At 47.1% G+C, this 22,345-nt stretch overlaps 1 protein-coding gene across 1 annotated transcript in view; it reads right to left on the reverse strand.

The window, feature by feature from the left end:
- Window positions 1-390: 390 nt before the first annotated feature.
- zcchc14 (zinc finger, CCHC domain containing 14) overlaps window positions 391-22,345 on the reverse strand; it is a 41,204-nt gene continuing 19,249 nt past the window's right edge. The window contains exons 3-14 of the mRNA XM_066648543.1: window positions 18,472-18,542; window positions 18,280-18,351; window positions 16,293-16,375; window positions 15,980-16,071; window positions 14,098-14,134; window positions 12,019-12,331; window positions 11,089-11,177; window positions 7,839-7,966; window positions 7,499-7,642; window positions 6,437-6,913; window positions 5,658-6,248; window positions 391-2,251 (exon numbers count right to left, since the gene is read on the reverse strand). Of these exons, the coding sequence (XP_066504640.1) occupies window positions 2,196-2,251; window positions 5,658-6,248; window positions 6,437-6,913; window positions 7,499-7,642; window positions 7,839-7,966; window positions 11,089-11,177; window positions 12,019-12,331; window positions 14,098-14,134; window positions 15,980-16,071; window positions 16,293-16,375; window positions 18,280-18,351; window positions 18,472-18,542 (2,153 nt within the window). The 3' untranslated portion in view covers window positions 391-2,195. The remainder of the gene's footprint in view (window positions 2,252-5,657; window positions 6,249-6,436; window positions 6,914-7,498; window positions 7,643-7,838; window positions 7,967-11,088; window positions 11,178-12,018; window positions 12,332-14,097; window positions 14,135-15,979; window positions 16,072-16,292; window positions 16,376-18,279; window positions 18,352-18,471; window positions 18,543-22,345) is intronic.

Genomic DNA, 22,345 nt, shown 5'->3' on the forward strand with positions numbered 1-22,345 from the left:
ACCACACTCCTCACAGACAGTCACCCGGAGGAAACCCACACAGGCACATGGAGAACACACCACACTCCTCACAGACAGTCACCCGGAGGAAACCCACACAGACACAGAGAGAACACACCACACTCCTCACAGACAGTCACCCGGAGGAAACCCACACAGACACAGGGAGAACACACCACACTCCTCACAGACAGTCACCCGGAGGAAACCCACACAGGCACATGGAGAACACACCACACTCCTCACAGACAGTCACCCGGAGGAAACCCACGCAGACACAGAGAGAACACACCACACTCCTCACAGACAGTCACCCGGAGGAAACCCACACAGACACAGAGAGAACACACCACATTCCTCACAGACAGTCACCCGGAGGAAACCCACACAGACACAGGGAGAACACACCACACTCCTCACAGACAGTCACCCGGAGGAAACCCACACAGACACAGGGAGAACACACCACACTCCTCACAGACAGTCACCCGGAGGAAACCCGGGGAGAACACACCACACTCCTTCAGGCCCCTGGAGCTGTGTGACTGCCACTCTACCTGCTGCGCCCCGTGCCGCCCTGGAGGAGAACACTAATGTCTGATTCTGTTACGTGAACTAGAAACAACGTGGGCCCCCGAGGAACCCCTATAAACTTTATTATAAACATCATATATTTATGTTGTGTTGATTTAAGCCCATTTTTCAGATGTTCATCTGCATAAAAAGGACATTGTCTTCACATCCGCCCACAGGTAGAACTCTGTAAACAGGTTTAATTTGGAAAAAAATCTCACCTTGAAACTGTATACAAAATAACTCTGAATACAAACTCCATTCAGCATCCACTGTTAAATACAAAATGGACAAAGTAGTTAAGTGTAAAAAGAATAACAATCGAGTTTAAACTATGAAAAGACACTGACTACAAATGACGTTCAAATGTACAGAACAAATTAATAATAAAAATGAAATACATATAAGGCAACATGCATAGCTGACCCGGCTAAAGAAGTGAACGATGATGGAGTTAAACTGGGAACCCTCCCATTCCCTCTGACGTGAGTGTTTCAGTGTGGAAGTGTGTTAAGTGTTGGGCTAACGAAGCCCTTGATGAATTGTCTAAGGTGCAGTTTCGTAAACGTACACTTTACGTAAATTCTCGTCAAATTTACAGTGATTGTTTCATGGCTGGACCATGCGTTTATGTACATCGGCAAATCTACCTCGACGTTCCAAATACACAGTAGAAAATGTGTAAATCCGTCCAACGGTACACACGAAGAGGGCCACGTCAGGCAACTCTTCACGTAAACAAACCCGCTTTGAAACCGGGCTCCCGTCTGGCCTTCGGGCCGCTGCAGGTAGAAGCATTTCACCCGAGCTGCATCCAAACAAGTGCTAAGTGGTAAAAGAGCAAGAACCAAAAAAGATCTGGTATCAAAAATTCAATAAAGATACATTCCAAAAGGTTTAAAAATGATTTCCACAACAACAACGTCCACAAAGACAAGGCAGACCAACGAGGAGTGTTCAACCACAATGTAGTGCTATGAAAAGGCGAGGAGTCATTCCTGGGAAGGTGGATGTTTTTCATGGCATTCAGCACGGTGTGTTTCGTGAAAAAGATAGAATTGATATAAAAACGTAACCACGGAGCTGTAATACATTTAAATGTTCTTCGGAACAAGCTGCAGATTGAAAATCATTGCTTTACTCTTTCTTCAAAACTGAAAGATGGCAGTGTCTTTCCTGTTCTTGCAAAGTCCTTCCGTCTTTGCGCACTACTGTTCGACAGCAGTAACGTTTATCGTACGAAACGCGCGGTCGGAAAAGGCACGAGGCCGGCGGCAGACCTGAGAAGGGAAACGACAGGGAGACGTCTACACTCTCCCTTTACGGTTTTCCCGGTTTTCCTTTCGTGGGATTTGTCTTGACAAGCATGTCTTTGTGTGTTCTTTGGTTTTACCGCTCCCCCTAACCTCCCGACTCCTCGACCGGTGGCAACTTCGCTCCAAGGCAACGGTTTGAACCGTTCTCAGCGTTTGAAGAAACCGAAGCAGGAGTGTTATTCCAAGTGCGTCGGCTGTGGACGAAATCCAGAGCCTTGTTCCTGCGGGGGGTTTCGGCGAGTGCAAGTTCACACATTGGCGAGGGCTCCGGTCCAAAAAGCCTCACGCGAGCTCTCGACATCACACCTAGTCGCCAGAGTCCTGGCTGTCTGACTGAGGAGAATACTTGAGACGAAACATCCCTGTAAAACAAACACACACCATCGTAAGTAGCACATCATTCCCCCAAACCAACGTCCGTCTCCAGCTGGACACATTTGTCCACAGTGCACTGAGTTAAAGTCCAGACACACGAGGTAAAATATCACTCCAGTGAAAGGTTTTCCATTTAGGTTTTCACTCGAGTAAAAGTGTAAAAGTATTTACCTTCAAATGTACTGAAGTGTCAAAGGTAAAAGCATCTTAATTTATTACGGTTCTAACGTCCTAGTGTCATTTCTGTAACAAGACTCTTGATTAATCGACTAATTTTTGGTAAAAATACTTCAGAGTCACTCTTGGTTTCAGCAAAGTTTCAACACAAAAAAAGGCCTTTTTTTCGTAAACAAAGTCGCCAAAACATTATAAGAGTTCGTATAAATTCAGAAAAAAGCACACGGCACGTCTCTAACAAAGTGAACGCTGTAACGTGATTGGTGCGATTATGTAGCGAAGTTAAAGCAAAGTGAAGCAAAATAAAAACACTCCACTGAAGAACAGATTAACAAAGTTGTAATTCGTTACTGAACTTAAGTGTTTTTTTATGACTGTCCACCACTGCAAATCACAACTCTGTAAAATGTCATTTTTTTAAACGTATTCCCTTAGATTACAGTGTGAGACATTTTCCTACATTTTATAAAAGTGTGAATGCAGCAATGCCACCTGCTTATTTAAGAAAAACATTCTGTAGAGTTTCTACAACAGTTCAAACTACAGTTGAATGTATCAGTTTTCCTTCATTTTGCTGCAAAAGAGTAAAGACCAAGAGTTTTTTATTTATAGCTTTTTCTCAAAATTATCTCTTAGAGCATAAAAAAACGATGACTGTAAACCATTTATTTTCATTTATGAGCACAATTTAATGTGGGTCAAAGGGTCGAAAAAGAATTTCCTACACAATTTAAGGAGGCACAGAGGCCTTGTCTTTGCTGTTAAAATTTACATGGAACTAAACCATCACATCTGTACACCCAGTGTCTATCCGCCCAGTGTCCAACCGCCCAGTGTCCATCCGCCCAGTGTCCAACCGCCCAGCGTCCAACCGGCCAGTGTCTATATGCCCAGTGTCCATCCGCCCAGTGTCTATACGCCCAGTGTCCAACCGCCCAGTGTCTATATGCCCAGTGTCCATCCGCCCAGTGTCTATACGCCCAGTGTCCAACCGCCCAGTGTCCAACCGCCCAGTGTCCATCCGCCCAGTGTCCAACCGCCCAGTGTCCATCCGCCCAGTGTCCATCCGCCCAGTGTCTAACCGCCCAGTGTCTATCCGCCCAGTGTCCATCCGCCCAGTGTCCATCCGCCCAGTGTCCAACCGCCCAGTGTCCATCCGCCCAGTGTCCATCCGCCCAGTGTCCATCCGCCCAGTGTCCAACCGCCCAGTGTCCATCCGCCCAGTGTCCAACCGCCCAGTGTCCATCCGCCCAGTGTCCATCCGCCCAGTGTCCAACCGCCCAGTGTCTATCCGTCCAGTGTCCAACCGCCCAGTGTCTATCCGCCCAGTGTCCATCCGCCCAGCGTCCAACCGGCCAGTGTCTATCCGCCCAGTGTCTATCCGCCCAGTGTCCAACCGCCCAGTGTCTATACGCCCAGTGTCCATCCGCCCAGTGTCCATCCGCCCAGTGTCTATACGCCCAGTGTCCAACCGCCCAGTGTCCATCCGCCAAGTGTCTATACACCCAGTGTCCATCCGCCCAGTGTCTATCCGCCCAGTGTCCATCCGCCCAGCGTCCATCCGCCCAGCGTCCAACCGGCCAGTGTCTATCCGCCCAGTGTCCATCCGCCCAGTGTCCATCCGCCCAGTGTCTATCCGTCCAGTGTCCAACCGCCCAGTGTCTATCCGCCCAGTGTCTATCCGTCCAGTGTCCAACCGCCCAGTGTCTATCCGCCCAGTGTCTATCCGCCCAGTGTCCAACCGCCCAGTGTCCAACCGCCCAGTGTCTATACGCCCAGTGTCCATCCGCCCAGTGTCCATCCGCCCAGTGTCCAACCGGCCAGTGTCTATCCGCCCAGTGTCCAACCGGCCAGTGTCTATCCGCCCAGTGTCCAACCGGCCAGTGTCTATCCGCCCAGTGTCCATCCGCCCAGTGTCCAACCGCCCAGTGTCCAACCGCCCAGTGTCTATCCGCCCAGTGTCCATCCGCCCAGTGTCCATCCGCCCAGTGTCCATCCGCCCAGCGTCCAACCGGCCAGTGTCTATCCGCCCAGTGTCTATCCGCCCAGTGTCCATCCGCCCAGTGTCTATACGCCCAGTGTCCAACCGGCCAGTGGCCATCCGCCCAGTGGCCATCCGCCCAGTGTCTATACGCCCAGTGTTCAACCGGCCAGTGTCCATCCGCCCAGCGTCCAACCGGCCAGTGTCTATCCGCCCAGTGTCTATCCGCCCAGTGTCCATCCGCCCAGTGTCCAACCGCCCAGTGTCCATCCGCCCAGTGTCCATCCGCCCAGTGTCTAAAGGGTGTTAAGACTAAATGGTAAAACTTTAGCCAGACCAAAGAATAACCTTAAGAGGCCTCTTTGGATGAGGGGTGAGTTGAAAGCAAGTTTCTGCAAACAGAGGCTGCGCTGCACAAAGTTACGCTTTCCTTTTTCTTGTTTAAATACAGTTTGAATGTCCAAGATATTAAACGTATTTCCTGGCTGTGGGTCGTGGCAGCTCTGTGACCTCGAGTGAACAGGCAACTAACGGCAAATTTAAATGTTTTATTTGAAGGGATTCTAGAAAAATATAAAAGCTGTAATAAAATGAGTGAATAAACAATGATTAGATAAATCCCTTGTAATCCATTAATATTTCACCAGAATAACTATTCAGAAAATACTATTTACACTGTAAAGCCAGGCATACACTGCGATTTTGAAAGTCGTAAGCGTTGGTGACAGCTCACACTGCGTGTTTGAATGGTTTGTTGTCTACGGATAACGCCTGCGATTTACATGGGTGCTTACATTGCACGTTGCAGCTTGGGAACATTTCTGTCTGTATGCAGACTTTCAGCACGGCGCTCTGTGTCAAACACAAGCACACAGCGAGAGAGAGAGAGAGAGAGAGAGAGAGAGAGAGAGAGATGCTTATAGAAACTGAGTGCGGTGTTGAAAGCATCAGCAAAGCACAACTAAAAACAGCGAAACTTAAACTTAACACTGACTTTCATGGAGGAGGTTGATGACAGATCATATAAGGAAGAATGCTGCTGCCAAATCTCGTTTGGGCAATTAATCAGAGGTCGCTACCCTTCTCACGCTGCAGGTCAAACGTCAGTCAAACGAGCCAAAAATCGCACAGTGTACGCCTGGCTTAACAGTGTCGGAATACCCTTACGGTGTCTCAGCCAACAAAATTAAACACACAATCACAAGGAACCTGGTAATCCACAATTTTCCCAATACCTTGTTGCGTGGCGTCCATCGGCGGCTGTTTGCAGTCCTGTGCCCGATGACCGCTCAGCCCGCAGTTGTAGCAGGACATGTTCCCCATCTTCTTCTGCCCCATGCCTCCGTTTCCCATCACGCCATGGGGCTGGTAGACATTAGCCCCTCCCCCCAGGAAGCCCTGCATGGGAGGCAGGATGAGGTTCTGTTGCGAGTCATGTGATAGGTTGCTGCTGTAAAGGGGCGGAGCCACCAGAGGGTAGGAGAAGGGAGAGGCAGAGCCGCTTCCTGTGAGGAGGGGGCTGAAGTGGAGCAGTGGCCCCAGTGTAAACACAGACGTGCCGGAGAACGCGTGCGGGAAGTAGCCGCCGTAGCTTGACGGCATCGTGCCGTAGGAGCCGCAGTTCCCGCTGCAGCCACACGAGCTGCACACGCACACCGAGCCCGAGCTCGTGCCGTTTGCTTGGTTCGAACCGTAACCTCCTGCTTCTGTGGTTATGGGGCTGGAAGTGGGAGGGGCTACGGAGCTGCTGTTGACGCTGTAGATGTTCCCGGAAACTGCAGCCACAGGGACGTTGCCGGCTGTGGCCCCTGGGACTGGGGGAAACGCTGGTTTGGGGGTGCAATACGACAAAAACATTACAAGCTGGAACTGGATATTTTCACAATGCAAAATAATTTTCACCTATGGACTGCCATCAAAACCAGATAAACAATGACACTGAATTAAAGGGGACACAATCACTTGTTCAGTTCAGTACATTGATATAGAGATCACAGACAGTGTGTGCGCTCACCTGTGCGGGCATGTGAGGGTGAAGGAGACACCTGCAGGTGTAAAGGTGGGTGAGAGACATGATGGAGGGTGTTAGACGTTGCGGTCTGAGCGGTGCTCGTCTCGACCATCAAGCCTGGAGGAGAACGCAGCACTGTTAAAGCCCCGCGTGCTCCCTCCTGCGTCAGAGCGTCACCCATGCCCGGGAAGAGGCTTTCTATACGGACGCCGACAGCCACGCCTGCCCCGGTGTGTTTGGGTCTTTCCTCTGAGCACAGCGGCGGGGGACGGGGCTTTCGGTTAGAGTTTAATCCTCGTCCTGTGGACAGCAGCGGGACCGAGGGAGGGCTCAGGCTGCTCAGATGTGACTGGGATAGCGAGGGGTCATTCTGCACCGGCAGAACCTGCGCCGTGGGTCGAGTGGGAACGCCAGAACCAGCGGAGCTGAGCAGAAAACATGGCCGTTCCTTCTCTCCGAGCTCAGAGCCCATATCTGTACCTGGTAGAGGATACACACACATTTATGAGGCCAGGCTTTTTACAAAAGACAAAGCAGATTTACAGAAATCCCTGCTAATCAACATACCTAATTAGAGCCAAATTAAGTTCATTAATTATCTGCAAGCGCTTATCCAGTTCAGGGTCGCAGTGGGTCCAGAGCCTACCTGGAATCATTGGGCGCAATGCGGGAACACAGCCTGGAGGGGGCGCCAGTCCTTCACAGAGCAACACACACACACTCACACCTACGGACACTTTTGAGTCGCCAATCCACCTACCAACGTGTGTTTTTGGAGCATGGGAGGAAACAGGAGCACCCGGAGGAAACCCACACAGACACAGAGAGAACACACCACACTCCTCACAGACAGTCACCCGGAGGAAACCCACGCAGACACAGAGAGAACACACCACACTCCTCACAGACAGTCACCCGGAGGAAACCCACGCAGACACAGGGAGAACACACCACACTCCTCACAGACAGTCACACATTGTCTGTGGTGCATTTTATTATAATTTTTCATGTGACAAAAATCTAGATGCAGAGTTTCTCTTGTGAGGTCTGATGCAGCACTCATACCTCTGTGTGGCTCCTTTGTTCGATCGAAGGATGCGTCTCGGGATAAAGGCGTCATGGGGCTGGAGGGGGAGCTGGAGTATCCCGACGAGGAGCTGCTGTCACGGAGAACAGGCAGCGAGCCAGGCTCTACCTCCACACGCAACTCTGAGCGAACACAAACAGCACACAGTATAATACACAGAGCTCCGTAATATTATTATACACTATTTTATAAAGTGGTAGTTTTACACAGCCATTACAGAGTCTGTCTTCACCACGTCCATCACAGTGTGGGACACAGACATTTGCCATTTTCAATCAGTGTGTGTGTGTGTGTGTGTGTGTGTGTGTGTGTTTGTACCCGTGTTGCTGCTGTTGTTTGAGTGTGTGTGTGTTAGAGGGCCATTGTAACCGGATGGTGTTACTCTAGCCACCCCTCCACAGGACACAGGAAACTGCGACAACACGTATCTTTTCTCCAACTTCTCCCTGTCATCAACAAACAAACAAAAAGCACATTACATGATGTACATCGTCTCCCAGAACTTGCATTATAATGTTTACAGGGGTATAATCAGCTGGACAATATCTAATAAATGCCAATGTTTAACATGTAAAAGGCTCTTATTTGTAACAATAACCAAATAAATGCTCTTTAACCACAGGCCTGTGATGTCAACAGTTTCAAAATGGCAGCAAATGAAAACTGGACTAAATTAACTACAGCTCTTTTTCTGGAGCGACCTCTAGATGGCAGTGTGTACAAACTTATAACAGCATTATTTTTTTAAGCCAAATAAATCACTGAATTCCTGTCACAGAATGAAAATGCAGCTGTTGATATTTATATTAAAATGCAGAATTATATTTCAGATATTCGTCCCCAGATTGAAGGCTCAGTGAAAATGAAGTTAGATAGAGGTCCATTAGACTTTGTTTGTCTTTGTACTGTGTGTTATCATTGTAAACTCTTTGGGTTGTTGAAAAGCACTGTATAAATAAAATTGATTATCCATCCATCCATCCATTATCTGTAACCGCTTTTTCCAGTTCAGGGTCACGGTGGGTCCAGAGCCTACCTGGAATCATTGGGCGCAAGGCAGGAAAACACCCTGGAGGGGGCGCCAGTCCTTCACAGTGCAACACATACACACACACACTCACACCTACTTGGACACTTGAGTCTCCAATCCACCTACCAACGTGTGTTTTTGGACTGTGGGAGGAAACCGGAGCACCCAGAGGAAACCCACGCAGACACAGGGAGAACACACCACACTCCTCACAGACAGTCACCCGGAGGAAACCCACGCAGACACAGGGAGAACACACCACACTCCTCACAGACAGTCACCCGGAGGAAACCCACACAGACACAGAGAGAACACACCTCACTCCTCACAGACAGTCACCCGGAGGAAACCCACGCAGACACAGGGAGAACACACCACACTCCTCACAGACAGTCACCCGGAGGAAACCCACGCAGACACAGAGAGAACACACCACACTCCTCACAGACAGTCACCTGGAGGAAACCCATGCAGACACAGGGAGAACACACCACACTCCTCACAGACAGTCACCCGGAGGAAACCCACGCAGACACAGAGAGAACACACCACACTCCTCACAGACAGTCACTCGGAGGAAACCCACGCAGACACAGAGACAACACACCACACTCCTCACAGACAGTCACCCGGAGGAAACCCACGCAGACACAGGGAGAACACACCACACTCCTCACAGACAGTCACCCGGAGGAAACCCACGCAGACACAGAGAGAACACACCAAACTCCTCACAGACAGTCACCCGGAGCGAGAATCGAACCCACAACCTCCAGGTCCCTGGAGCTGTGTGACTGTGATTATTATTATTATTAAAATAGCAAAACATAAACGTATTCATCATTCATTTTCTGTAACTAATAACTAACAGTGGGTCCAGAACCTTCCTGAAATAACTGAGAACACACCATGGGCAGGTGAACAGTCACACACTCAGCCAATCACTCACACATTCAAACACACACACACACCTATGGACACTTTCGAGTCGCCTATCAACATGTGTTTGGACTGTGGGAAGAAACCCAGTCAGACACAGGGAGAACACACTAAACCCCTCCCCTCAGACAGTCACCTGGAGCAGGGCTGTATTTCTATAATATTTCTATAATAAAACACTACTTAAACGAGATTTTCATTCCCATTTACGAACTGAAACGTGAGTGTGTGTGAGTGTGTGTGTGTGTGTGTGTGTGTGCGCCCCATACCACTGTTGTCCTTGTTATTTATTTCAGGTGGACTGATGGAAAACCTGGAAAAGCACCGCCGGCTTTCTTCAGCCTTATCTCAGCCCTATCTCCCCAGCTCAGGACGGCTGGTGGAAACATGCTGACATTGGGAGTGGAAAAGGGATTACAAAGTGTGTGTGTATGTGCATGTCCTTACACTGAAATAGTTTCTGATAATGGTTTTACTTTGGTGTTTAACTGTGGCAGGTCAGACCTAGCCCTTAAAAAGCAAAGGAAGAAAGAGCACAACTGATTCCAGATCAGTGGAAAATTGTGATGCATAGTTTGGCCCGAAACTACAATGACTTACATCTTATCTCAAATAATCAATCAGACCTGAGCTTAACCATTGACCAGGGATTTTCTGTTTGGACAAAAGTATTGGGACACCCACTGGAGCTTTATGTGATATCCCATTATAAATCCATAGGCATCACACTTGAGTTGGTCCCTCCTTTGCCGTTATAACAGCTTGCAGTCTTCTGGGAAAGAAGGCTATCTATAACGATGGACAATAGCCTGGCTCTGAATCTCCGTTCTAGTTTATCCCAAGTGTGTTTGACGGGGTTGTGATCAGGGCTCTGTGCAGAACACCAAACTCAACCAACCATGCCTTTATGGACCTTGCTTTGTGCACAGGGGCACAGTCATGCTGGAATACAGAAGGGCTTTCCCCAAACTGTTCCTACAGTGTTGGAAACATACAATTGTCCAAAACGTCTTGGCATGTTGACGTATTAAGATTTCCCTTCACTGGACAGGGTTAGGTGGATCCCTGGAAAACAACACCATAGTGTTGATTTTGTGTTGATGTTAATGCCAGAAGAGAACTGTAACTCTGCACTTTGCACATTTTATGCAGGTCTCTGCGATCCTGCTCTGTAATTTTACATGGTCTGTCACTTTGTGGCCGAGTTGCTGTGGTTCCGAGAAACATCCACTTCTCAATAATACCATTCACGGTTGATTGTGGACTATCTAGGAGGGAAGAAATTTCACAAACTGACTTGTTGCAACAATAGCATCCAACTAAAGTAGCTTGCCCAAGATCAGTGAGCTTTTTAGAATGACTCAATACTCCACAAATGTTTGTAAATGCAGTCTGCAGGGCTGGGTGCTTGATTTTATTCATCTGTGGCAATGGGAATGAACGAATGAAACGCATGAATTCAATTAGGTGTGTCCCAATAACTTCTGCCCATGTAACTTCTGCCTATGCTAACACAGAAGACTCATTCCATTCAGTCACAATCTTATTATAATCTGATTCAGACGATGTGTATGAAGAAGGCATGTCATGCTCACTCACTTCTGCAGCTCTAGCTGGGTCTTCAGCTTCTTCTTGGCCCCCTGAGTGAGGTCATACTTATTCAGGTCCTCCTCAGTGAGAGCAAGGAACTGTGGGACATGCAGTCATCCATCAGTGGAACACCAAAACCAAAGCAACTCCTGAATTCTGAAACCTTACTAATGAACTCATGTAACAGTGATGCCCTGTTTTGACAACTTATGAAAAGTTGTAATCCAATGGTGCTTTTCCACTGCATGCTACCCACACCCTAATAGACTCAGTTGTTTTTCCATTCAGTAAATTGGTCCTGGTTCTGGAAGCGGGTTCTTGTTTAGTGGCTGTTCTCTCGTGGTTCAGAGCGAGTCGAGTAGGGACTAAACCGTGGCGTGTAAACCTTGCAGAGCGCTGATCGTCCAGAGAGAGTCGTCACTCTACGCCACGCAACGCAGACGACCAGCACCAACTCTCCATCTGTAAAATCTCCAGCTGCAGCAGAGATCACGTTTGTTTTTATCCGACTCACGACGGCAGCTCGTAAAATGACGCCGCGGTCTTTTGAAGAGGTTCAAACGCTCCTTGGATCGGTGGCCGATGAAAGAATCCAGCGAGAGCTGGACGCTGCAACAAGGAAGGAACAAACTCTACTGATCTGTCTGAACTGATGACGGAGCTGTGTTCAGTCCCAAACAACAACAACACGCCAATACACCATGAGTAAACACCGCTTAACCTTACCACCGCCGTTGTTGTGGGTTCTGAGACATCACAGGCTACATTTTCGAGTGGGTGAGGAGCAGTAGTGGAAAACCAACCAGGGACCAGGAAGCAAACAGCAAGTGGAGCCGGTACCATTCAGTGGAAAAGCATCACAAAACCCTTACAACTTTTTTGCTGCAGTCGCAATATTTATATTGCTGTCTCCAAGCTATCTGACTTGTAGGTGCTCACCTCTTCCATGGTCAGTTGTTTGAATACAGGATAGTATTTGTGCAGACGGAGCTTGCGTAGCCAGTCCAGGATGCCGTTCTGCTCTGGGCTGGGCTGGGGCTGGGAATGGGGCTGTTGCTGTTGTTGTTGTTGGGGAGGTTGCTGTGTTTGGGGGTAAGGTGCTACGCTGTTGGGGTGATTCTGAGAAGGGATGACCTCTCCCAGCGGTACAGCAGTGTGCAGAGGCAGCGGCTGCAGATGAGGTGGAGAGGGCTGAGGTATCGGAGCATGGACATTAACAACTGGCTGAATGCTGGCCACACCACAGACAGCCCTAAGGGACAGGGGGAGGAAGGGAGAGAGAAAATACAGAGAGAGAGAGAGAGAGAGAGAGAGAGAGAGAGAGAGAGAGAAAGAGAAATGGTGGCATTAGAAATCGCTTAGGAACGTTTGGAATTAGTTTTGTGTGTGGCCTTTTTAATTGTAGCTGTCTAAACTCTAACAACTGTCTTATAAACACAAGCTTAATGCTCATTCCCCTCTTTTTGAGCTAAACATTGAAGGCTGTGTCCACCAATCAGCTGGCACTGAATCTCAAACAGTATTTACACAACACAAACAAAGCTGAGGAGAAGGATCTAACCAAGCTGAGGAGAAAAGGCTTCCACAAAGAGGCAGACAACGTCTGTTGCCACAGCTCTATATATGTTGCCCATAAAAATACAGTCTGCATACTTTTAGCTTTGGCCCAAACACAAAACAAACGGCATTAGATTTGTTTGTGGTGAACGTGAGGCGCTGCTTCACCTGCGAGAGAAGCTCCTCCACTGGGTAATGCCTCTAAAGTCGTGTCCAGGGCTGGACGATACGTTTGGGTCGATACGATATAATTCTGATATCGATATGAACAATATAAAACCCACTGAAAAACTTTCACCATTGAACCCAAACCCATAGGCTTTGTCAAAATTTGTCCACCAACCCACACACTGTGAAACAAGTTCAGCCAGTCAGTTATCTTTGTGCTGCCTGAGTCAGAAAACACGCCATAAATGATTTTCTGATTCTGCTCCACTTCTGACGTCAAGTACAGAGACTTTAGAATGGCCCCGCCCCCTCGTCTGAGTCTGTCCAATCACAGCGCTGGACCCGTGTTTATGTGAGAGCGCAGAGATGAGGTTAAACGCTGCAAAACAGACATCAGCGAGTGCGGAGAAATAAGAGCACTGAGTGAGAACGGAGAGGAAAGAGAACAAAGTGAAAACGGCTAAAACAAACAGAGCTTCCGCTCCTCACTGCTGTGCGCTCGGGGTCGGGGTGAACAGCGAGCGGCTGTTCTGAGCAGGGTTTTGGAGTTTTGACCAAAGCAGCTTGCAGGTGTTTAATTCGGACCCCATAACTGTGAATTTATCCACTTTAAGAATGTAAAAACACTTCTCCTTTTAACTACAGGGGGTCCTCGACTTACGACGTTGATCCGTTCCTACGTCGCGTCGTAAACTGATTTTCGGTGCAAGTCGGAACATACGTACACACTGTACGTTAATAACATACTGTAAGCACTGATCCTGTCCTCACACCTATCCTCCTTGGTCCCGCGCCACGTCACCGTGTATTCTTCCACCGCGCCGCGCACACCACACACGAAGTTCACGTTACGATGTTTACGACGCAAAACCACTCAAGTCTAAACAAGGTTTTATACAGTAAATGGGAGATGTGTCGTAACCACAAAACATCGTAACTCGGGACTGACGTAACCCGAGGGCCTCCTGTGTTTACTGTGATTATATACAAGTATTACACAACTTACACGTAGAATAACGGCAGGTCAGAGCTAAGAGGGAGCAGTAGCTTGGGGTTGATGACGTTTGCGTGGTGTGTGATAGATACCCTGTCTCTGTCTAATCTTCTAGAGGACCACCACCACAACAGCATCTTCTTATTAAAGTTTTAAATTAATATTACATTAATGTATATGTTTCTTACTTCTTCTAAACACACTGTTTAATATAAACATGTAATTCACTGCAGCCACAAGTTTTTGTCCTCGTCTTTTTAGTTGTGAAATAACTCCATTTACAACACACCAGCACTCACCTGTTAGCGCCTCTGTACTGCAGCAGACAACTCAGGTCTGAAACACACAAAACACACCTGGGTGAGCATCTCAAGTGTTCGTAATCTTACAGTAACAGTAGGTAAGGTTTGGTCAGTTCGCTCCTGGGCTTCCCCTACAGCACTGTCCTGAGAGGGAGGAAATCATGTGTATAACGTTTTCTTTTAAAGACAAAGGCTTCATTTATTCTCTCGAGATCTGTGCTTGTGCCTAGATCACAGCTGCTGTGTGTGAGGTCTCATCTTTGTCTTATAATCGTGTGTGTGTGTGTGTGTGTGTGTGTGTTTTACGATGAGAAGACAAGACATAAGCCACTTTCAGACATGCACCTTCACTCAGAACTTTTCTGGACCACACCCAGAGAAGCTGTGTGTATAAACCGAATGTCTGAAACACTGGTCCTGGACGTGAACTCACACGGACATCACCAGGTGATATCTGAGTGAGCTCATGTGTCCAGTTTAGTGCATACTTTGATTTTCATGATACGTTCATGACTGTATATAGAAGGAGTGTCTACCTGTGTGTTCCCTGCTGTGAATACTGACAGCTCTGAGCTCAGGGAGAAAGCTGATAAGCCTACGTCAAACATCATGACCGGAAGATACAGCTGCAATAACTGCATCCTCTGGCTCAGGGACGCCACACAGTCTAGTGTTATTTCAGAGCTGTCGCAGAGTACAGGATTACAACACACACACACACGCACACACACGCACGCACACGCACACACACACAGAGAGAGGCTGCAGAGAATAGCAAAATGGAGAGGAGGAAAGAATACAAAAGAGGAGATATGAGAGAGAGAGAGAGAGAGAGAGAGGCTGCAGAGAATAGCGAAAGAGAAGGAAAGAATACAAAAGAGGAGATAAGAGCAAGAGAGAGAGAAAGCAAGAGAAAGGCAGCAGTGAATAGCAAAAGAGAGAGAAGGAAAGAATACAAAAGAGGAGATATAAGTGGAGAGAGAGAGAGAATTTGAATCTGCGGAAGAGAGAGAGGGGGAGGAAGGCAGGGAGAGAGAGAGAGAGAGAGACAGAGATGTTCCACTCTATCACTGGGCATGCCAGCATTTCCCTACACTGAGTACTATCATGTGATGAAAATATGATCCAACACACACACACACACACACACACACAAACAAACAAATACCTGCACACTCAGATTGCAGTGCCCTCCTGAGCTATTTACAGATGACCAGATGAGGTCATCGCTCTTGAGGGCTCCCTGCTCACAACTAGGTCAACTCACATTCCTCCGCCACCAAAAATAGTTACCTCCCATTTTCCCCAGAGGAGGTCTGGTCCAAGTCTGAATTTTTGAGTGAGGGCTGAAGGCTTGACCACTGTGAATCAGGGGTGTACCAGCACAGCGTGTCAGCACTGTACTACAATACAACATTTAATCATAACGGAGCATGTGATACGACCACAAACCAATATCACGATTACCTCAACATTTTACCTCCATTACGATTAACGGTCATGTCTCTGTTTTATGTCGAGGCCCGTGCTGTAAACACACTCCAGTGTTAAAGGTGGGGTGTGTGTCTCTGATGCGGCTGGGAGCTCCGTCTCTGCGTCTGAGCCGTGCTCTGTTCGTATTCGGTGTGTGATTGTGTTCAGTGTGAAACAGACCGGGGGATTCACTTTGGACTTCACTAAAGTCAGAACGCGTCCAAACCACAGACGCAGCGTTTCTCTTTGGTACGAGCCGCTCCAGTCGCTCGGTCGGCCTCTGTGTTTAGGTTCTCCTCCTATTTTCCACATTTTGGAGCAGTCCTAACATTTCCTGCATTGCTGAAAGTTGCTGCATTACTGTGCACAAGGCTATAGAGGAGTGTCCGGTGTGTGCTGGACTTACTGTTTGCAGGCAGCGGTGGAGCGGAGGAACAGCTGAAGAAGAGCCGCACTTTGTCATGCCGGAGAACGTGGAGAGGGAGGGAACTCAGGCACCTGCACGAAAAAGAGAGGGTATGAAGTTAAATGTGTGTGTGTGTGTGTGTGTCCAAATGAAGTAGAGATTGAGCTGATCCAGGACCCGGTAAAAGTCTGATACCAGCAGAAAATACTAAACTGGAATTAGGAGAATAACAAACATCACACAACAGTTTGTAGCTCCTTATTCTATGTAATTACTAAATAACTTTCCATCCAAGAGAGAGGAATATCATCACCTTGGATCCAGTTCATGAGCAGGGTCGAGGCCAGACTGGGGCAGGAACTTCTCCAGACAGTCATCAGGAAAAAGCTGGGAGAGCTGCGCACACACACACACACACACACACACACACACACACACACACACACACACACACACACACACACACACACACACACACACACACAGAGAGTAGCCTCAACTTCCAGACAAACATACTGTCCACATAATTGCTGCAAGTAAGGTTTAAAAAAGGTACAAATAATTTAGATATCAAATAAAATCATTATTTTGTAGGATTTAAACAGACACATTGTGAGCTCTGTTTACATACACGCTCTTTGAATATGGAGCGCCTTCCGAATCACAACTTTTGAAATAAGCACAGCCTTTTGGTGGGCTGCCAAGGTACAAGAAACAATGGATTCAGTGAGATCCCTGTGGGTAGTGGTAGTACTACATTAGCCAATTGTTAAACACTCCAATTTCCTTCTAGAAAAGAGGGTTTAAAAGAGACAGAACATCTCAAACAGAGCTCACATGAAACGGGTTCAAATTAAATATGACTTGTGTTGCAGCGCACACTCTAAATCTACAAGGCGAGTCGTTTCATTGCTTCATGTCACTGTGAAACTAAGGACAGGACGGAAGTAGGATCCTCAAGTTGTGATCAGATATAAATAACCTCAGCGCCTTCCTCTCACACACTAACCCTGAGTCTATTCACTATTCTCCGTATTAATCATTATACAGTGCACTATTATAGGGAACTGAATTCAGGAGGGTACTGAACAATTCCGCAGTGCATTATGGGTATCTGCTATCCACCAGTGTCAGCTAGTTCTTCACTAGGCTTTCGGACACTCATTAGGAGATAAGTTTGCGCCCTGACAGTGGCTGTTCCACAGGGAGTTGCACCAGCTTTAGGTCCGGATGCAAAATTACTTCTGTGTTGATGTGGCACTGATCGAGTTCAAAGTCCAAACAAAACCATATTCTTAACCCAAGGAAGTCTAACTCTGCTAGTATTCAAAATTCAAATATTCTCCCTTTTTTGGGGGGAATATTTTACAGGAACCTGCACTGTACTAAAGGCTAAGCACCACTTAATGGACCTCCATGAATATTCCACATTATTGTAGTTACTGACAGATATAAGTATGAATTAAAATGAAAATAGCAGCTAAATGAGTGTCCTTACCCTGTTTACCTCCATGTTACAGAGGCTCTTGAACACCTTTCGTTGGTGTCCTTACATGCCCATATTGTTTTCCCACTGCTTTACTTTTCGGTTACTTTCAGCTGAATAAAATGGTAATTGTCATTTTTAACACGACACAACGGTCGCCATAAAATAACAAAAGAGCAGGAGAATGTTTGTATTTTTAAATTCAAATTACACAAAAACGCCTGATTTTCATTTGCTCCTGAAGACCCTGATTAGCTCACGTCATGTGAGCTGTGTTTAAGTTGATAGTGCACCTTATACCACCACACTCGTGAACTTCTCACAACCTGAAATCAACAATGTTCTATGATTAGAATTGGTCCATACCAGGGCTGGAGGCCTCCGAGAGCCTGGAAACAGCAGCAGCACAGATTTATCAGCACAGTAAGAAGTAACAGTAATGTGCACATTGACTTTCTGCCATTTTGTGTTTGTGTGTGTGTGTGTGTGTGTGTTTCAGGCCATTCTTGGTGCTGTACGTGGGCGCACACAATGTCCAGTTTCTAAAATGAAATGTAGAAAATGTAAAAAATGCAATAAATGCAAGAAAATATCAGCTACAACTCGTCTACTCCTCTACACAGGGCGGGCCACCTGTAGCCGTTTTCTCTGCCAACGTGATGCCCAATAATGCACAGACCTTTCATAATGGCAAAGTAAATACAGCAAGATCAGCACTTCAGAGAGCTCTGAGAACCTGAACTAGGTTCTGTGGGGCACTGTCGAATCCTGCAAACCCTCTCTCTCTCTCTCTCTCTCTCACACACACACTTACATGAGACACCAGGTCCATCACTTCCTGAGACGTCTTGCTGACAGTTGTTAGCGTGGAGTCAGACCACAGGACCTGAGGAACAGAGAGAGAGAGAGAGGCAGGAAAAACAAGAATGAGCTCTGTGACAGTCCGAGGGGGTGGATAAGACTGATCTCACTGAGGATGAGAAGGTTATTGTGGTTGGTAACTCACCTCAAGAGTGTACTCTGTTGGAGTGTCTGGCTTGTGTTTGACTCCCTTCAGCTCGATTCTCTCGACACGAACTAAAGAAAGAAACAAACACGTTGAGACCCCACTGGGTAACGTGGTATTTCTGCTCCTGTGTGCCCTCTACTGTACAATTCACTTTCACAGCACTGTCCTGAACTCAAGGGTGGGCGTGTTTTCTACCCTTCTCCAGACGTTACATAGTGCAGATTCTGCAGTGGTGACCCAAGAGTCTCTATTCTTGGTTCCTAACAAGTTTCTTTTATTCATGCCACTGCTGCCTATGGCTTCCTCGCCTGGGGCTTTCAGACACCAATTCTGTGGCAACATAGTAGTAGTGTCTCTGTCACAGCTCCAGGGACCTGAAGGTTGTGGGTTCGAGTCCCGATTCGGGTGACTGTCTGTGAGGAGTGTGGTGTGTTCTCTCTGTGTCTGGGTGGGTTTCCTCCAGGTGACTGTCTGTGAGGAGTGTGGTGTGTTCTCTGTGTCTGGGTGGGTTTTCTCCGGGTGACTGTCTGTGAGGAGTGTGGTGTGTTCTCTCTGTGTCTGCGTGGGTTTCCTCCGGGTGACTGTCTGTGAGGAGTGTGGTGTGTTCTCTCTGTGTCTGTGTGGGTTTCCTCCGCGTGACTGTCTGTGAGGAGTGTGGTGTGTTCTCTCTGTGTCTGAGTGGGTTTCCTCCGGGTGACTGTCTGTGAGGAGTGCGGTGTGTTCTCCCTGTGTCTGCGTGGGTTTCCTCCGGGTGACTGTCTGTGAGGAGTGTGGTGTGTTCTCCCTGTGTCTGTGTGGGTTTCCTCCGGGTGACTGTCTGTGAGGAGTGTGGTGTGTTCTCCCTGTGTCTGTGTGGGTTTCCTCCGGGTGACTGTCTGTGAGGAGTGTGGTGTGTTCTCTCTGTGTCTGCGTGGGTTTCCTGAGTGAAAGACTGGCGCCCCCTCCAGGGTGTGTTCCTGCCTTGCGCTAGTGATTCAGGGTAGGCTTTGGATCCACCGTGACCCTGAACTGTATCTGTTTCTGCTAAGATTTAACCTCTTCTAGGCCTGTTTACTGTAACAAAGGAGAGCACTCATTGGAATGCAAAACAAATCACACTTAAATTACAGTTAAACACTGATCAGAAAAATCACAATGAGGTGTGTTCTTCTTCAAGTTTGACTTTGGCTGTTAATGTCGAAGGGCCATGTAGGGGATTAATAAAATATGCAAACCATACAGTCGCACATTTCAGACACGCAGTAACAAAGCTCAGATTTAAGATACAAACACACACACACTTGTATACAACCGCATGCACGCACAAGCAAGTAGAAACACATCCAGAGCTGGTGCCATACACAACCCAGTGTGTTAAATATACCCTGCCAAGTCAGCACTTCCTGCAGTGTGTGTGTGTGTGTGTGTGTGTGTGTGTGTGTGTGTGTGTATGAGGGGAGTCAGGTCTGAATGGAGCTCTGTGTGTTCAGTGTGTGTCCTATCAGAGGATCAGAGAAAAGTAAACAGAGTAGCCCCCCCCCACCCCACCACAGTCAGTTTCTCTCTCTCTCTCTCTCTGTGTCTCTATCTCTCCCTCTCTCTCTCTCTCTCTCTCTCTCCCCCTCTCTCCGTGTCTCTATCTCTCCCTCTCTCTCTCTCTCTCTCTCTCTCTCCGATTCTTTTATTACAAACTCAGAGTGTAATTACACTCATATTTTCAGGTGTGATATAACTTTATGGCGTCAGAATAGTTTCTAAAGTTCCGAGAACAAAAAAAACAGAATCCATAACCAATAACAGTCATTTTACAACTGAAAACTGTCATTAATATTCAGAGTTATAAAAACAGTGTTGTAAACAGAATCTTTCTAATCATCTATTCAGCTTTTGACGGTGTGGGGATCCAGACAATCATTGGCTGCTAAAGTTAAGCCCCGCCCACTCTGCACACCCTAACCCTGATTGCAAAATGACTCTAAGCCTCTGTGAGGAACTGTGCGTTACTAAAGACATAATCCTTAAAAACAGTTGATATGTCTTACCTGTGTTTACAGTCAGGGTCAGAGTAAATAAACAGACCAATCAACTCTCTGGGTCAGAAAGGACGTGGATCATTAAAAACACCTACTAAATGTGACGTTTGCGATGTATATAAATACTATTTTTATAAATGTTATAGATGTATCCTCATTATTTGCTGCTCTCGGTTTTCACTTCTTACGAAGCCACAGTGTCTGTGAACGGGTAAAAAAACAAAGGCTATGTCCAATATGCTCAGACTCTCTTCGCTTTTGTCTCTCTCTCTCTTCCTCTTTTTCCTCTCTCTCTCTTTTTCCTCTCTCTCTCTCTCTCTCTCTCTCTCTCTCTCTCTCTCTCTGATAACAGCAGACAAACAGCATCTGGAGCTGTTTTGAGACAATGAAGAGACCTCCAAACGTTGAAAAGCATGAACACGGGATGAAGATGAAGATGTTGCTCTACTCCTGCTCCATAGGTGGAGGAACTGACTCTAAATTCTAAACAGCTCGAGTTACACATGAGTTTCTGTGGAAATTCAAACAGTGAATAAACACTTTTACACCTCAGACACGTACAAACAGGCCATTTTGTTTTTCTCAGAAATACCGCTCCACTTTAAAAGATGCTGAGCTTCTGAAGTAAATTAACCAGTGAGCAGCAGTTCCCCAGAATCACAGGCGGTGAGTTCATGAACTTAGATCACTGATATATTGTAGCTGATGATTGTGTGAAATCTTATGAAATGTGTTTGCTCTTTGTCCAGGAACTGAAATGAGGGGATGTCTTTAACTGTTCTACAGTGTTGTGTGTGAAATACATACGGGGCTTTCATTTACACACAGAGGCTCACACAAATAATAGATATGTATGAATATGGTCATGCCAATAAAGCTTATTGAAATTAATAGATGAGTTAAAACAAACCTTATATATATATATACACACAAACAAATGTGTGTGTGTGTGAGTACAGACGAGTTTGGGCCCATCTGGAATGTTCCAAGGAAAAGGAAGCCTTTTCCCTTGGAGTCGACGGCCTGCTCCGCCTTCAACGCCCACTCAACCCCTCATTACGCTCTGTGGGTTCAGCTAATGTGCATATACGTGTGTGTGTGTGTGTGTGTGTGTCTCAGTAAAAGTAAACAATAAATCTAGGGAGAAGGTCAGTGAAAGTGGAGCCGTTGAAAGAATAAGAGTCATTTTTGAAGTGACTGAGTTACATCAACTGAGAGAACAGTAGGGAAAACACAAACACAAAAAGAGAAATAGTGAATATGAGAGAGAGAGAGAGAGAGAGAGAGAGAGAGAGAGAGAGAGAGAGAGACTCAGAGAGAGAGTGTGTGTGTGTGCATGTGAGAGAGAGAGACACACACACACAGAGAGAGAGTGTATGTGAGTGTGTGAGAGAGAGACACACAGAGAGAGAGTGTGTGTGTGTGTATGTGTGAGAGAGAGACACAGAGAGAGAGTGTGTGTGTGAGAGAGAGAGAGAGAGAGAGAGAGACACAGAGAGTGTGTGTGCATGTGAGAGAGAGTGTGTGTGTGAGAGAGAGAGAGAGAGTGTGTGTGTGTGAGAGAGAGAGTGTGTGAGAGAGAGAGAGAGACTCAGAGAGAGAGAGTGTGTGTATGTGTGTGCATGAGAGAGAGAGTGTGTGTGTGTGAGAGAGAGACTCAGAGAGAGAGAGTGTGTGTATGTGTGTGCATGTGAGAGAGAGTGTGTGCGTGTGATAGAGAGAGAGAGAGACACAGAGAGAGAGTGTGTGTGTGTGAGAGAGAGAGAGAGAGAGAGACACAGAGAGAGAGAGAGTGTGTATGTGTGTGCAAGTGAGAGAGAGAGAGTGAGTATGTGTGTGTGTGTGAGAGAGAGAGGGAG

The sequence above is a fragment of the Hoplias malabaricus genome, chromosome 17 (genome assembly GCF_029633855.1).
Source record: "Hoplias malabaricus isolate fHopMal1 chromosome 17, fHopMal1.hap1, whole genome shotgun sequence".
NCBI lineage: Eukaryota > Metazoa > Chordata > Actinopteri > Characiformes > Erythrinidae > Hoplias > Hoplias malabaricus.